Raw genomic sequence first — 17,139 nt, 5'->3', positions numbered from 1 at the left:
CGGGGCAGCTTCTCAGGGCCTGTGTCTCTGTCGTCCTGCGTGGGGACTGGCGGGGCAGCTTCTCAGGGCCTGTATCTTTGTCGTTCTGCGTGGGGACCGGCGGGGCAGCTTCTTAGGCTCTGTGTCTCTGTTGTTCTGCATGGGGACTGGCGGGGCAGCTTCTCAGGGCCTGTGTCTCTTGTTCTGCATGGGAACTGGCGGGGCAGCTTCTCAGGGCCTGTGTCTCTGTCGTTCTGCGTGGGGACCGGCGGGGCAGCTTCTCAGGGTCTTTGTCTGTGTTGTTCTGCGTGGGGACCAGCGGGGCAGCTTCTCAGGGCCTGTGTTTCAGGTGGTCGACAAATCTGAGTACCGGACTTACGCAGCTCAGTCCCTGGTCCAGCTGCTCAACAAGCTTCCCTGTGCAGAATATGCTTCTTTCATGGCCTGGCTTTATGGATTAACACGCAATGCCAAGGTAGGCACTATGCCTGTGTGAGCTCTTGGCTCACGGCTCTGCAGCTCTGTGCCTGCAGGCTGCAGCTGCAGCGGTGCTGGGCGCTCTTCCTCTGTGGTGGGGACGCATGTGGCGCTGGGCGCTGTTCCTCTGTGGTGGGGACACATGTGGCGCTGGGCGCTGTTCCTCTGTGATGGGGACGCGTGCGGCTTTGCTTCACCAGGTCTCCCACCGGGTCTTCACTCTTGACGTGGCCTTGGCCCTCCTGGAGCTGCCTGAACGAGAGGTGGATGGCCCACTGGCCCCGGAGCACGAGAAGTTCCTGAAGCACAAGTTCTTGGTTCAGGAAATCCTGGTTGCCCGCTGCAGAGACAAGGCCCCGACGGTGCGCAGCAAGGCGCTCTCCAGCTTTGCACTCTGCCTGGAGTCCTCTGCCTCAGCCCCGTCGGACAGCATCCAGGAGCTTCTGCATAACAGTGAGTGTGCTGAGCACCCCGAGCCTGGCCTCATTCCTGCCGGTCCAGACTGGGTGGCAGAAATAATCGGAGTGCTGTGATAACTGCAGCCCTCAGCCCCCTTTCAGCTGGCAGTGCTGTGGAATAGCTCTTACACGAGCGGTTTCACAGTCTTGTCCTCGGGTTGAGGTTGCTGGCTGCAGTCTCTGTTACTCTGTGTCATTCACTGGCTAGTGGCTGTACTGGGCCTGTTTACACAGGCCTGACATAGGGAATTGTCAGTATTTACAATCTGTCTCACCTTCAGGCTTGCTTACCTCAATTTGGGTTCTTCTGTGAATATTCACATAGGGTTTTGATGCTGTGTCTTTTCTCCTCTGACCTGTCGCCTTACTTGTAGCTCCTGCAGTTCCAGTACAGAGCCACCGACAGAGTCCACTGACAAATTCATCAGGTAGGAAAATGGGCCAATATACTGTCGGATGTTGAATAATCGACCCTTTAATTAAAGGACTTGCTGAGTATTTATGTTTTCTGTCTGCATATTACCTGATTTAGTACTGCACTTTTTTCTTCAAAGAAATTAGAATTTATTTTAGTAATGATTCATAGTGACTGAAGTGTGTAATGTGCCATGATTGAAGTGAAGTGAAGTCTCTTAGTCGTGTCCAACTCTTTGTGACCCGTGGACTGTAACTTACCAGTCTACTCTGACCATGGGATTTTCCAGGCAAGAATACTGGAGTGGGTTGCCTTTTCCTTCTCCAGGGGAACTTCCTGACCCAGGGATCGAACCCGGGTCTCCTGCATTGCAGGCAGACACTTTACCATCTGAGCCACCTTCTTGCCTGGAGAATCCCATGGACGAAAGAACCTGGTAGGCTACAGTCCATGGGGTCGCAAAGAGTCAGACACGACTGAGCGACATTTACTTTGCTATGCCATGATTATGTTAATGAACAGTGTAACAGTTTTTTAGTGTACTGACAGAGCCTTTTTAAAATTTATTTTTAAGCTTTTTCCTATCAGAGGCAGATGCTTAACCCTTCTGCAGGTTCAGAGGTGATCCACACGGACAGCAGTGGTGAAGCAGCCGGATCCATGGGTATGTCGGATCTTGTCCCTTATTAGAATGAGCAGCAACCAGGAGATTTCAGACAGCTGTAGGTAGAGCCTAGAAACATGGGAATTTTTTTTCAAATTCACCCTTACTATTGGAAGATCTTTTGTTTTCCCTTAAAAGTAATTTCTATTTTATTTCCTTAATTGATGTCCTTGCACTAGTCTGTATTTCATTTCAAGGTAAAGAATAAGATACGTTTCACTTGTCATGTATTTCTGTATTTCACATATTTCTGTCACACTTCAGAGAATATTTTATTTGCTCACTGAAGTTAGTTGTTATGAACACTTGGGCTTGCTGACCAGAAAGGAACAGTTAACTAGGGAAGGTACTACTGCTGCTGCTGAGTCGCTTCAGTCGTGTCTGACTCTGTGTGACCCCATAGACGGCAGCCTACCAGGCTCCTCCATCCCTGGGATTCTCCAGGCAAGAACACTGGAGTAGGTTGCCATTTCCTTCTCCAATGCGTGAAAGTGAAGTCGCTCAGTCGTGTCCGACTCTTCGAGATTCATGGACTGCAGCCTACCAGGCTCCTCCATCCATGGAAGTTTCCAGGCAAGAGTACTGGAGTGGGTGCCATCGCCTTCTCCAAGGGAAGGTGCAGTAGAATTAAATGTAGTTTAGAGAAAAAGCATCACAGAAGAGGGGAAAAACGTACAATACTGTGGCCCTTGTTTATTTTTATTCCTTGTTACTTTTTCCACGTGGCATCTTGACTGTGCTCATGCCATCCCAGAATCTACTTCTGATACATGGTAGGGAACTGTGAGTCCTGGCTTCCATGGGAAAGTGCAGAATCTGGGTTATAGTTTCTCTATACCAGTAATATGAACTGTCTTTTAACGGGTCACACGTACCATGTGGAGATTCTGGGATCCTCTCTCCCATGAATCCTGTACTGTATTTTAAACACAAGCGATGTTTACACTCTTTTAGTGACGACTTACTGAACCAGAATAATCTGGGATGGTGGCGTGTCAGTGTGATTCAGGAGGGCAGAAACATACCTGGCGAGGTGGTAGAGAGACCTGGAGCCACTCTCAGATTCTGTTTCTGTCTAGCTGTATGGTCTGTGAAAGTCACTTTTATGGGCTCTTCCTTCACCTATATGATGACATGGCATGCTGTAGTAGAGGAAAACTACATTAAAAGTGAGAGGCAGTCTGAATACCTAGGCCAGTTCTGTTACTAAAGAGCTGGATGACCCAAGACATGGGAGTCAGCAGACCTCCCTGACTGCTTGTCACTTCTGATCCTGAAACCTTGTCTGTCCTTCACAGAGGGCTTTTGTCAGGTCTGCAGAAATCATATTTAGGGAAGTGACTTTAAAATATAGATAGAAGAGAGGACATGTGCAGAGAATAACTGATATAGTGAGGTCGATCAGTTTATTTGATAAACATGGATATCATTCCTCCCAATCTGTGCAAGGCACTGCAGGTATGAACCCTAACAAAAATAGTTCCACGCCTTAAGGAGCAGGGGGAGAGGCATATATGCATGTACCTAAAATCATAATGCTGTGAGATGGGTGCTGAGGCCCAGTAAAGTGCCATGAGGATCAGTACTTATCATTGCAGTCTGAAAGACTACATTTAAATGACTGGATATTAGCCTGTGTTACTCAAATTCAGAGTAGTAACTCAGGATGTACTAACAGATTCCCTAAAATAACTAAAGAAATTTAATAGGGAAAAGTGAATGTTTGCATTAACTCCAGCCTGAGCACGTTACAGATTCACTGTTGTACATTGTCATTCAGTTGCTCAGTCGTGTCCAGCTCGTTGAGACCCCGTGGCCTGCAGCCCGCCAGGCTTCCCTGTCCTACGCCATCTCCCAGAGCTCGCTGAAACTCAGGTCTGCTGAGTCAGTGATGTCATCCAACCATCTTGTCTTCTTTGTATAGTTCTTCTGTGTATTCTTGCCACCTCTTCTTAATATCTTAATACCTTCAGCTTCTGCTAACTCCATCCCGTTTCTGTCCCTTATTGTGCCCATCTTGGCATGAAATGTTCCCTTGGTATATAGAATTTTCTTGAAGAGATCTCTAGTCTTTCCCATTCTGTTGTTTTTCTCTATTTCTTTGCATTGTTCACTTAGGAAAGCTTTCTTATCTCTTCTTGCTATTCTTTGGAACGCTGCATTCAGATGGGTGTATATCTTTCCTTTTCTCCTTTGCCTTTCACTTCTTTTCTTTTCTCAACTATTGGTAAGGTCTCCTCAGACATTGAACAGGAGGCAGTGATCAAAACCACCCCCAAGAAAATGAAATGCAAAAAGGCAGAATGGTTGTCTGAGGAGGGAAAGACTAGAGATCTTTTCAAGAAAATTAAGAGATACCAAGAGAACATGTCATGCATAGATGGGCACAATAAAGGACACAAATGGTATGGACCTAACAGAAGCAGAAGAGATTAAGAAGAGGTGGCAAGAATACACAGAAGAACTGTATAAAAAAGATCTTCACGACCCAGATAATCATGATGGTGTGATCACTCACCTAGAGGCAGACATCCTGGGATGTGAAGTCAAGTGGGCCTTAGGGAGCATCACTATGAACAAAGCTAGTGCAGATGATGGAATTCCAGTTGAGCTGTTTCAAATCCTAAAAGGTGATGCTGTGAAAGTGCTGCACTCAATATGCCAGAAAATTTGGAAAACTCAGCGGTGGCCACAGGACTGGAAAAGGTCAGTTTTCGTTCCAGTCCTAAAGAAGGGCAATGCCAGAGAATGTTCAGGCTACTACACAACTCCCTGATGTTCAAGCTGGTTTTAGAAAAGGCAGAGGAACCAGAGCTCAAATTGCCAACATCTGCTGGATCATGGAAAAAGCAAGAGAGTTCCAGAAAAACATCTATTTCTGCTTTATTGACTATGCCAAAGACTTTGACTGTGTGGATCACAATAAACTGTGGAAAATTCTGAAAGAGATGGGAATACCAGACCACCTAACCTGCCTCTTGAGAAATCTGTATGCAGGTCAGGAAGCAACAGTTAGAACTGGACATGGAACAACAGACTGGTTCCAAATAGGAAAAGGAGTACATCAAGGCTGTATATTGTCACCCTGCTTATTTAACTTCTATGCAGAGAACATCATGAGAAACGCTGGACTGGAAGAAGCACAAGCTGGAATCAAGATTGCTGGGAGAAATATCAGTAGCCTCAGATATGCAGATGACACCACCCTTATGGCAGAAAGTGAAGAGGAACTAAAAAGCCTCTTGATGAAAGTGAAAGAGGAGAGTGAAAAAGTTGGCTTAAAACTCAACATTCAGAAAACGAAGATCATGGCATCTGGTCCCATCACTTCATGGGAAGTAGATGGGGAAACAGTGGAAACAGTGTCAGACTTTATTTTTCTGGGCTCCAAAATCACTGCAGATGGTGACTGCAGCCATGAAATTAAAAGACGCTTACTCCTTGGAAGAAAAGTTATGACCAACCTAGATAGCATATTCAAAAGCAGGGACATTACTTTGCTGACTAAGGTCCGTCTAGTCAAGGCTGTGGTTTTTCCTGTGGTCATGTATGGATGTGAGAGTTGGACTGTGAAGAAAGCTGAGTGTTGAAGAATTGATGCTTTTGAACTGTGGTGTTGGAGAAGACTCTTGAGGGTCCCTTGGACTGCAAGGAGATCCAACCAGTTCATTCTGAAGGAGATGAGTCCTGGGATTTCTTTGGAAGGAATGATGCTAAAGCTGAGGCCCCAGTACTTTGGCCACCTCCTGCGAAGAGTTGACTCATTGGAAAAGACTCTGATGCTGGGAGAGATTGGGGGCAGGAGGAGAAGGGGACGACCAAGAATGAGATGACTGGATGGCATCACGGACTCGATGGACGTGAGTCTGAGTGAACTCTGGGAGTTGGTGATGGACAGGGAGGCCTGGCATGCTGCGATTCATGGGGTCTCAAAGAGTCGGACACGACTGAGCGACTGAACTGAACTGAACTGCACAATTGTACTAACTTTACAGGCTAGCAAAAGTAATACTCAAAATTCTCCAAGCCAGGCTTCAACAGTAAGTGAACCGTGAATTTCCAGGTGTTCAAGCTGGATTTAGAAAAGGCAGAGGAACCAGAGATCAAATTGCCAACATCTGTTGGATCATAAAAGGAGGAGAGTTCCAGAAAAAACATCTACTATTGCTTTATTGACTATGCCAAAGCCTTTGACTGTGTAGATCCCAACGAACTGTGAAAAATTCTTCAAGAGATGAGAATACCAGACTACCTACCTGCCTCTTGAGAAATCTGTACGCAGGTCAAGAAGCAGCAGTTAGAACTGGACATGGAACAACAGACTGGGTCCAAATCGGGAAAGGAGTACATCAGGGATGTATATTGTCTCCCTGCTTATTTAACTTATACGCAGAATACATCATGTGAAATGCCAGGCTGGGATCAATACAGGCTGGAATCAAGATTGCCAGAAGAAATATCAAAACCCTCAGATATGCAGATGACACCACCCTTAGGGCAGAAAGTGAAGAACTAAAGAGCCTCTTGTTGAAAGTGAATGAGGAGAGTTAAAAAGCTGGCTTAAAACTCAACATTCAGAAAACTAAGATCCTGGCATCCGGTCCCATCACTCCATGACAAATAGATGGAGAAACAATGGAAACAGTGACAGACTTTATTTTCTTGGGCTCCAAAATCACTGCAGATGGTGACTGCAGCCATGAAATTAAAAGACGCTTACTCCTTGGAAGAAAAGTTATGACCAACCTAGATAGTATATTCAAAAGCAGAGACATTACTTTGCCAACAAAGGTCCGTCTAGTCAAGGCTATGGTTTTTCCAGTGGTCATGTATGGATGTGAGAGTTGGACTATGAAGAAAGCTGAGTGCTGAAGAATTGATGCTTTTGAACTGTGGTGTTGGAGAAGACTCTTGAGAGTCTTGAACTGCAAGGAGATCCAGCCAGTCAATCCTAAAGGAAATCAGTCCTGAATATTCATTCATTGGAAGAACTAATGCTAAAGCTGAAATTCCAATACTTTGACCACCTGATGCAAACAGCTGACTCATTGGAAAAGACCCTGATGCTGGGAAAGATCAAGGGCAGGAGGAGAAGGGGACGACAGAGGATGAGATGGCTGGATGGCATCGCTGACTAGATGGACATGAGTTTGAGCAAGCTCTGGGGGTTGATGATGAACAGGAAAGCCTGCCATGCTGCTGTCCAAGGGGTCATGAAGGGTCAGACATGACTGAGCGACTGAACTGAACTGGACTCCTGTACTATGTATTAACCTCTGTCCATCATTCCTCAGGCACTCTTGTCTATCAGATCTTATCCCTTGAATCTATTTCTCATTTCTACTGTGTGGTTGTCAGGGATGTGATTTAGGTCATACCTGAATGGCCTTGTGGTTGTCCCTACTTTCTTCAATTTAAGTCTGAATTTGGCAGGAAGCAGTTTGTGATCTGAGCCACAGTCAGGTCCTGGTCTTGTGTTTTGCTGACCATATAGAGTTTCTCCATCCTCCCATGCAGAGAATATAATCAATCTGATTTCGATGTTGACCATCTGGTGACGTCAATGTGTAGAGTCGTCTCTTTGTGTTATTGGAAGAGGCTATGTGTTTGCTATGACCAGTGCGTTTTCTTGGCAAAAGTCTGATAGCCTTTGCCCTGCTTCATTCTGTACTCCAAGGCCAAATTTGCCTGTTATCCAGGTATTCTTGACTTCCTGCTTTTGCATTCCAGTCCCCTATGATGAAAAGCACATCTCTTTTTGCTCTTTGTTCTAAAAGGTCTTGTAGGTCTTCATAGAACATTCAACTTCAGCTTCTTCAGCATTACTGGTCAGGGCATAGACTTAGATAACTGTGATATTGAATGGTTTGCCATGGAAACGAACAGAGATCATTCTGTCATTTTTGAGATTGTATCCATGTACTGCATTTCAGACTCTTGTTGACTGTGATGGCTCCTCCATTTCTTCTAAGGGATTCCTGCCCACAGTAGTAGATATAATGGTCATCTGAGTTAAATTCACCCATTCCAGCCCATTTTAGTTCACTGATTCCTAAAATGTCGATGTTCACTCCTGCCATCTTCTGTTTGACCACTTCCAATTTGCCTTGATTCATGGACCTGACATTCCAGGTTCCTGTGCAATATTTTTCTTAACAGCATCAGACTTTACTTCCATCATCAGACACATCCACAACTGGGTGTTGTTTCTGCTCTGCCTCAGCCTCTTCGTTCCTCCCGGAGCCATTTCTCCTCTGACCTCCAGTAGCGTATTGGGCAACTACAGACCTGGGGAGTCCGTCTTCTAGTGTTGGATCTTTTTGCCTTTTCATGCTATTGATGGGGTTCTCAAGGCACGAATACTGAAGTGGTTTGCCATTCTCTTCTCCAGTGGACCACATTTTATCAGAACTCTCCACCGTGACCTGTCTGTCTTGGATGGCCCCACACGGCATGGCTCAGTTTCATGGAGTTAGACACGGCTGTGATCGGTTTGGCTAGTTTAATTTTCTGTGGTCGTGGTTTTCATTCTCTCTGCCCTGTGATAGATGAGGATAAGAGGCTTATGGAACCTTCCTGATGGGATGACTGACTGTGGGGTAAATCGAGTCTGGCTCTGGTCGGGGGGCTGTGCTCAATAAATCTTTAATCCAGTTTTCTGCTGATGTGTGGGTCTGTGTTCCTACTCTGTAGTTTGTGAAAGTTGCTCAGTCCTCTCTGACTCTTTGTGACCCCATGGACAGTCTGTGGAGCTCTCCAGTACAGAATACTGGAGTGGGTAGCCTGTCCCTTCTCCAGGACATCTTCCCAACCCAGGAATCGAACCAGGGTCTCTGCTCTGCAGGCACATTCTTTAGCAACTGAGCTATCAGGGAAGCCCCCTGTAGTTTGGCTTTGGCTGAGGCCAAACTGTGGTGAGGTTAATGGTGGTGATGACGACCTCCTTCAAAAGGACTTATGCCAGCACGCCTCGGCTCCTAGGACTGTTGTATTCAGTGCCCTTGACTCCATGGCAGGCCACTATCGAGCCATGCTTCCACTGGAGACTTGTAGATGCTCACAGGCAAGTCTGGCTTTGCCTGTTGTGGGGTCGCTGCTCCTTTCTCCTGGGTCCTGGTGGGCACAAGGTTTTGTTCATGCTCTCTGAGAGTTCGGTAATCGAATCTCACTGGCCTCCAAAGTCAGATTCCCTGGGGGTTGGCAGTCCCTTTGCCAGATCCCCAGGTTGGGAAGTCTGTTGTGGGCCCTAGAACTTTCTTAACAGTGTGAGAACTTCTTCGGTATAATTGCTCTCCAGTCTGTGCGTCCTCTACTTGGCGGCTCTGTGGTGAGACTAATGGCGACCTCCTCCAGGAGGACTTTGGCCAGATGCCATGCCCCTCAGCCTGCTGCAGTCAGAGCTCCGTCCCCAGGGCAGGCCACTGCTGACCTGTGCCTCCGCAGGAGACACTCAGACACTCTCAGGCAGGTCTGACTGAGTCTCTTGTGGGGGTCGCCACTCCTCTTCCTGGGTCCTGGTGCAGACAGGGTTTTGTTGGCGCCCTCTGAGCAGCTCTGGCGGGTAGAGGCTTGATTCTAAACACAGCTGTGCCCCCCCTGCCATTCTGTTAGGGCTGCTCCTTTGCCCTGGGACGTGGGGGGATCTTTTTTTGGTGAGATCCAATAGTCTCCTGTCAATGGTTGTTCAGCAGCTAGTTTCAATTTTGGTGTTCTTGGAGGAGTAGATGAGTGCACGTCTTTCTCCTCTACCTCAGAATCCAACAGTGGATTTTCAGTGTTGTACAGATGCTTCCAAACACTACTGTATTGCTTTAATGATGTTTCTAAATTTTAAGAGCTTGCCAGATGTAAAGAGCCCATGTTCCCACTTTATTTTTGATAAACTAAAATGACTTGTGTTGTTGGCATTAATTGTACATTAAAAAATTTGTATAGTGACTACATGCCAGATACTGTGCTAATAAGTACCATTGTTGCTTTTTTTTCTTTTGAGAGATAATTCATAAAAGTCACCATTTAAAGTATGTTGAATCCAGTGGCTGCTGCTGCTGCTGCTGCTAAGTCGATTCAGTCGTGTCCGGCTCTGTGCGACCCCATAGACGGCAGCGCACCAGGCTCCCCTGTCCCTGGGATTCTCCAGGCAAGAACACTGGAGTGGGTTTGCCATCTCCTCCAATGCATGAAAGTGAAAAGTGAAAGTGAAGTTGCTCAGTCGTGTCCGATTCTTAGCGACCCCATGGACTGCAGCCCAGCAGGCTCCTCCGTCCATGGGATTTTCCAGACAAGAGCTCTGGAGTGGGGTGCCATTGCCTTCTCCACCAGTGGTTGTTAGTGGTTCATAAATTTGTGTAATCAACTTCCAGAAGCTTCTCATTCACCGAATGGGAAGCCGCATCTCCACGAGCAGCCAGTCCCTGAGCTCGGCCTGTCTGTGGATCCTCCTTCTCTGGACATGTCACAGGTGGAACCCTGGAACATGCAGCCTTGTGCAGACAGCTTCTCCGCCATCTGTTTTCGAGGCTCATCTGCGGTGAGGCGTGCACTACTGTCTGAGGACTCGATTCCTTTTTATGGCTGAGCATAGTCCACTGGTGGAGAAGGCAGTGGCACCCACTCAGTACTCCTGCCTGGGAAATCCCGTGGACGGAGGAGCCTGGAAGGCTGCAGTCCATGGGGTCGCTGAGGGTCGGACACGACTGAGCAACTTCACCTTCACTTTTCACTTTCCTGCATTGGAGAAGGAAATGGCAACCCACTCCAGCGTTCTTGCCTGGAGAATCTCAGGGACAGGGGAGCCTGGTGGGCTGCCGTCTGTGGGGTCACACAGAGTCGGACACGGCTGAAGCAACTTAGCAGCAGCGGCAGCAGCACAGTCCGTTATATGGATGGACCACATTTTGTGTGTTCGTTCATTCTGGCAGTTCCTCGAAATGTTAGACGTAGAGTCACCACGTGACCTAGCAGTTCCGCTCCTCCGTGTGCAGCCAGAAGGGAAGAGGAGTGAATCCACAGACACGCACACCCAACGTCCACGCTCACGCACAGCACAGTGTGAGGGTGTCTGTAGAAGCATCCCTCACAGTAGCCGAAAGGTGGAAGCAGTCCAAGTGTCCGTTTACCATTTGATTTTTGAGGCAAAAGTCCATGTTTTCTGCATCGAGATCCTTTTCGGATATGATTTGCACGCCTGGTTTTCTCGTTCTTTGGGTTATCTTTTCACTTTGTTGATGGTGTTCTAAGAGTTTTATAGTTTTAGCTCTTAACATTTTGGTCTTGGTTTAATTTTGAGTTAGTTTTTTACTTATGATGTGAGTTAGGGATCCAGCTTTCAATGTGAATATCAAATTGTCCAACTCTTTCTGACCCATTGGACTACACAGTCCATGGAATTCTCCAGGCCAGAATACTGGAGTGGATAGCCTTTCCTTTCTCCAGGGGATCTTCCCAACCCAGGGATCGAACTCAGGTCTCCCACATTGCGGGCAGAGTTTTTACCAGCTGAGCCACCAGGGAAGCCCAAGAATACTGGAATGGGCAGCCTATCCCTTCGCCGGGGAATGGAACCAGGGTCTCCTGCATTGCAGGCGGACTCTTTACCAACTGAGCTACCGGGCAGTGCCGGTGTGGGTATATCGCTGCTGTAAAAATACTGAGCTTCCAGCCCGTGAGCATGGGGTGCCTTTCTCTATTTAGAACTCCTCTAATCACTTCAGTGATATCTTGACAGTTTTCATTGTGTGACTCTGGCTGTTTACACTTGGTCCTAAGTATTTTATTCTCTTTGACTCTGTCTATTATAAGTGCAATTGCTTTCTTAATTTCATTTTTGATTGTTTATTGACAGTTTATACAACTAATTTTAATGATTGGTCTTGTGTCCTGCAATGTTGCTAAATTAGTTACTAACCTTAAAAGGTTTTGTGTGTGTGAGATTCCTTAAGATTTTCTGCTTATCAGATCATGCCATCTGTGAGAACAGTCACTTCCTTTTTCTAATCTGAATGCCTTTGTTTCTTTTTCTTGCCTATTTTCCCCCGCTGGGACTTCTAGTGGAGTTGAAGTGGGGGAAGTAGACATCCCTGTCTTCTCTTTGTCCTTCCCGTTGAGTGTGGTGTTAGCTCTGCGTTGCTTCAGGATGACCTTTATCATGTGAGGAAGTTTCCTGTTTTCTGACTTTTTTGACTGTTTTTATCGTGAACGGGTGTAGGATTTTGCACGCACCACTTCTGCATCTGTGGAGATGATCACGTGGCCTTGGTCCTCTGTTCTGTGATGGCATATCACAGTGAATGATTTTCCCGTGTCCTCGGATAAATCCCAAGCATGGAGTATAACCCCTTTTGTATCTTGCTGGGTTAATTTGCTAATATTTCGCTAAGGATTTTTTTTTTTAAATTTTTTTATTTTTTGGCCACACCCCGGGGCATATGGCTCCTCGACCAGGGAACAAACCTGTGTCCCCTGCCTTGGAAGCTTGGAGTCTGCACCACTGGACCCAAGGGAAGGCCCTTGCTGAGGATTTTATGTCTGTATTCACAAGAGATTTTGGTCTGTCTTCTTGAGTTATTTTGTCTTGTTTTGCTCTCAGGATAATACTGGCTTCATAGAATGAGGTGGAAAGTGATATAGGGATTCTGTTTTTTGAAAGAGTTTAGGAAGCATTGTTACTAATTTCTGTTAATTGGTGTTGTTGTTACCAGTCCAGCGACTCCAGTAGAGCCCTCAGGTCCTGACCTTGGTGATGTGTGGGGAGGGTTTTCTTACTAGTTCAATCCCTTGACTTGTTACAGTGTATTCAGTCTTTACTTCCTCTTGAGTTAGTTTTCCTAATGTATATCTTTAATAATAGTTAGATATTTAATCCAGGTTACTTAAATGTGTTAGCATAGAACTGTTCCTAGTGTTCATAACCTTGTCCCTCCTTCATTCCTGATTTTGGCAATTAGACTCATTTGTTATTTTCCATCTAGGAAAATGTTAGTTTTGTTGATCTTAAATAACCTACTTTGATTTAATTAATTTTATTTGATTTTAATTGATTTAATCTGATTTAACTGTTGTTTTATTTTCTGCTGTTCTTTCTTGTGCATCAGCATTTCTCAAGTGTGGTTTGGGGTCCCTAAGCCTCCTTCAGTGGGCCCTTGAAGTTAGTACAGTTTTCATAGTAATATTAAGGCATCAGTTACCTTCTACTCTCTTGTTTTCTCAAAAGTGTACTTTGGAGTTTGTAGTTTGTACACTACACAAAAGTGTAGTTTGGAGTTTGCAGCAGAGGTCCCAGACAGGCAAAAGCAGATAGGAGCAGAGATGACAACCCAGCTGTCTTTTAAGTCTGACATTAAAGAGTTTGCAAAATGTGAATCAGTGTCACGCTCTTCACTGCTTTTTTATTTTTCAGTTATAAAGTATGCCGTTTATTTGGTATCTTAAGGTGAATTATTAAATCTTTTTATAATTCTCTTTTAAGTTTCTAATTCATGTTAAAAGGTATAATCCACATTTATTTTTAAAAAAAAGAAACCTCTTATGAGTCTTCAGTAATATAATGTAAAAGGGACCCTTGACGGGAGGGTTTTAAAGCTCCTGTTATGTATTGTCTTACTTAGTCTTTAAAATGCCCAATGGTTTACATCTTCCCATTTGTAGTAAACAGAATGAAAAATCTAAATAAAGTCACTCAGAATTTTAGTCTTAGGAGCCCAGTTTAAAGCTTAATTTTCCAGAATTTATGCCCTTTTGAAATGTTACTACTCTGCCTACTACTACTTCTGCATGATTGTGAAAAGGTGATTATTTGCATTTTCTTCTTTTTCTACATGATTTCATGCTGTGGTTTCTTATGATTTAAAACCAGCTGACTGGCCAGTTTTGGGTTGGCGCATGCTCTCAGGCGTGTGCGCTGAGAGGATTGGCGCGTGCTCTCAGGAGTGTGCGCTGAGAGGATTGGCGCATGCTCTCAGGAGTGTGTGCTGACAGGATGGCGCGTGCTCTCAGGGGTGCGCTGAGAGGCTGGGGCTCTCATGTCCTCAGCCTGTAATGACTTCTTGGCGTTTCCTCAGCAGAAATGGGTTTCCTGGTGTCACTGAGGAATAGGGTCGGCGACGAGAAGACCAGCGTCAGGAAGTCTGCGGTCCAGGTGTGTTTCTCTGGACATTCTTTCCATGCCCTCTTTTTAAGCACTAACAGCTTGAAGGTGCAAGAGACTGTCTTAAAAACTGTTCTGTCATACTCAGAACTCACGTTCCACTTGATGTCAGCTCACCTTGTCCCTGTTAAATGTAAATTACACAGATGAACTGAAGGATCCTGTGTTCTTAAGTGGCCTGCTGGATTGCTGGCTTCCTAGGAACCACAATTTTAGATCCTTAATTTGTTTTTTTAGAGTAGGGATTCTTATCCACAGATGGATTTTGATAGGGTTCATGAAACCGTTGAAATGGTTTCTGAGTACATGTTGATGTAAAATATGTCAGATTTTCTCCAGAGAGGTCTTAAATTTCCTCACATTCTAAGGGGTGGGATGTTACTGGGAGGAAGGACGAATCTGTGATCTCAAAACAGAGAGTCAGGAACTTGAAGGATTGTTCTGTGTGCAGTCTGTGCTGACTGGCGCCTGTGTTGCCCCCGGTGTGACCTGCGTACCTTCTAGGTCCTGGTGAACCTCCTGAAGCACTGTGACATCGCGAGTCTGCAGGACGAGCTCAGCATCCTGCAGGACCGCTGCCGGGACGTCGCAGTGTCCGTCCGCAAGCAGGCCCTGCAGTCTCTCACCGAGCTGCTCCTGGTGAGGCTGGCCGCGGTGTGTCTGAGGTGCCCTTCTCCATCAGGATAACCCAGCCTAATAGTGATGGCGCACCCGTTAGCCACCCTCCTGAGCCGCCGTGGGACCAGCAGCGTGCAGAGAGGAGTCTCTCCACTGCTTGTGCTGGATCGCACTTCCTGTTAAATATGCACGTGTCCCGCAGACTGGTGCTGGAAAACGCTAATAGTCAGCATACATCTCACACAGAAGCGTGAAGGTTAAAATCGGTTGGTTAGGCCAGAGGCCTACATTATTTCCGTCCATTGAAACCTGTATAGGTGATGCTGCCGAAGGAGCAGGTCCACTAGCACCGTATAGACACTGTACATAATTTACTTCCGCTAGCTGGTTAGTTTTTGAAGAATTTTTAAAGTGTTTTTTTTTTAATTTCACAGTAGAAGACTTTAAACAATACCTGGTTTGACTTTCTTCATTAGCATCTTTTCTGATTCCTCCTTGAGATAGATACTTTTTCTCTCAATCTTGAGTTATTCCAAAAAAGTGCTGCTTTATTACCAGCGATAAGATAATCACTTTAAGTCTAAAATTTCAGTATGCTCTGCTTTATAGTAACTGGAACTTGAACTTGGTTCTCACTTATATTTGGAACATGACATTTTCCCCCTGTTAGGTTTTGTCTGTAATTGTGTTGGAACTGCCCAATAACACACCCTAGAACACAGCTCTCACCTTCGTGTGGTCTGTGCTCGCACCTTTATGACTTCCTGACTTGGACTTCTCAGGCCCAGCCGCAGTGTGTGCAGATACAGAAGGCCTGGCTGGGGGGCGTGGTCCCAGCCGTGACGGACGACGAGAGCAGCGTGCAGGACAAGGCCCTGGAGTGCCTGGACCGGCTCCTGCTGCAGGGCATCCAGCACCACAGCCAGGGCCGCGCTGCGGACGATGGCCAGGCGCTCGCCTGGGCGCTGCTGTCGCTGCTGGACACGGACAGCCGGAAGCTGGGGTATGCTCGTCCTGGGCGGCTGCGTGACCTTGTGGACGGGCCCTGGTTATCAGTTCCTGGGTTGATACTGGAAAATCAGCTCTCCAAATTGCTTAATATACAAGGACTCAATCTTGGTCTCTTTCTCTTGACCTAGTTCAAATCTCTTAGCTTTTGTGGTGACAGTTTTTGTGAAGCCTTCCTTTGCCTTTCTGAGTGTTCCCCAGCTTCGAATTGATGTCTTAATATGTAGAAGAAAGCATTAGTGGATTTACTGTGTTGACATTAACTTTCCACAGTACTGGCTGTGATAGGTGACTTCCTGATGAGGACGCATTAGGCTTTCTGACATTCTGCTGGACCGGGGGCCTGATCGCGCCGCCGCGCTCTTCCCGCCTGATGCTCGCTGGTGCTCACTGTGCAGGTGCAGTGCGGTGGTGAGCTGGCGCCTGCGCTGATCGGTGCTGATCTCTGCGGCAGGGAGCTGGCAGCTGGCCTTTGCTCGGGCTCCTTTGGCTGCGTTCTCCTTTCTTTGTTTTCTTTACTGTACAACAGGTACCTCCCTCCTTGTTTATGTGTGGGTATAGAGGAATTAGAATCCAATGGGAAGAGTAATAGCGTTGGTATAATGTTGTTGTTCAGTCACTAAGTCATGTCTGACTCTCAGCAAACACATGGATGGCAGTGCACAAGGCTTCCCTGTCCTTCACCCTCTCCCGGAGTTCGCTCAAACTCATGTCCATCAAGTTGTGATGCCATCCAACCATCTCGTCTTCTGTCGTCCCCTTCTCTTCCTGCCTTCAGCCTCTCCCAGCATCAGGCTCTTTTCTAATGAGACCGCTCTTCACATCAGGTGGCCAAAGGATTGGAGCTTCAGCTTTAGCATCAGTCCGTCCAGTGAATATTCAGGGTTGATTTCCTTTAGGATGGACTGGTTTGATCTCCTTGCAGTCCAAGGGACTCTCAAGAGTCTTCTCTAGCAGCACAGTTCAAAAGCATCAATTCTTTGGTGCTCAGCCTTCTTTATGGCCCAACTCTCACAATCATACATGACTGTGGAGAAACCATAGCTTTGACTATATGGACCTTTGTCAGCAAAATGATTTCTTTGGTCTTTAATACATTGTCTAGTTTTATCATAGCTTTCCTTCCAAGGAGCAAGGGTCTTTTAATCTCGTGACTGAAGTCACCACCTGCAGTGATTTTGGAGCCAAGAAAGTAAAGTCTGCCACTGCTGCCTCTTTTCCCCCTTCTGTTACCATGAAGTGATGGGACCAGATGCCATGATCTTAGTTTTTTGAATGTTAAATTTCAAGCCAGCTTTTTCACTGTCCTCTTTCACCTTCATCAAGAGACCCTTCTTTAGCTCCTCTTCATCTTCTGCTCTTAGAGTGGTACCAT

General features: G+C 46.3%; 1 protein-coding gene across 4 annotated transcripts in view; it reads left to right on the top strand.

Moving 5' to 3' along the window:
• Positions 1-17,139, top strand: part of NCAPD3 (non-SMC condensin II complex subunit D3) — a 59,142-nt gene that overhangs the window by 11,904 nt on the left and 30,099 nt on the right. Inside the window, exons 10-16 of one of the 4 annotated variants that reach the window (XM_040257800.1) lie at positions 329-454; positions 657-909; positions 1,289-1,342; positions 1,943-1,993; positions 14,056-14,129; positions 14,643-14,777; positions 15,539-15,759. In XM_040257800.1, the coding sequence (XP_040113734.1) occupies positions 329-454; positions 657-909; positions 1,289-1,342; positions 1,943-1,993; positions 14,056-14,129; positions 14,643-14,777; positions 15,539-15,759 (914 nt within the window). Of the gene's footprint in view, positions 1-328; positions 455-656; positions 910-1,288; positions 1,343-1,903; positions 1,994-14,052; positions 14,130-14,642; positions 14,778-15,538; positions 15,760-17,139 lie in introns of all 4 variants that reach the window. The other 3 variants (XM_040257799.1, XM_040257797.1, XM_040257796.1) reach the window with 3 other exon arrangements.

The sequence above is a fragment of the Oryx dammah genome, unplaced genomic scaffold (assembly GCF_014754425.2).
Source record: "Oryx dammah isolate SB20612 unplaced genomic scaffold, SCBI_Odam_1.1 HiC_scaffold_17, whole genome shotgun sequence".
Lineage (NCBI taxonomy): Eukaryota > Metazoa > Chordata > Mammalia > Artiodactyla > Bovidae > Oryx > Oryx dammah.
This window is presented reverse-complemented; position numbering and strand designations above follow the sequence as displayed.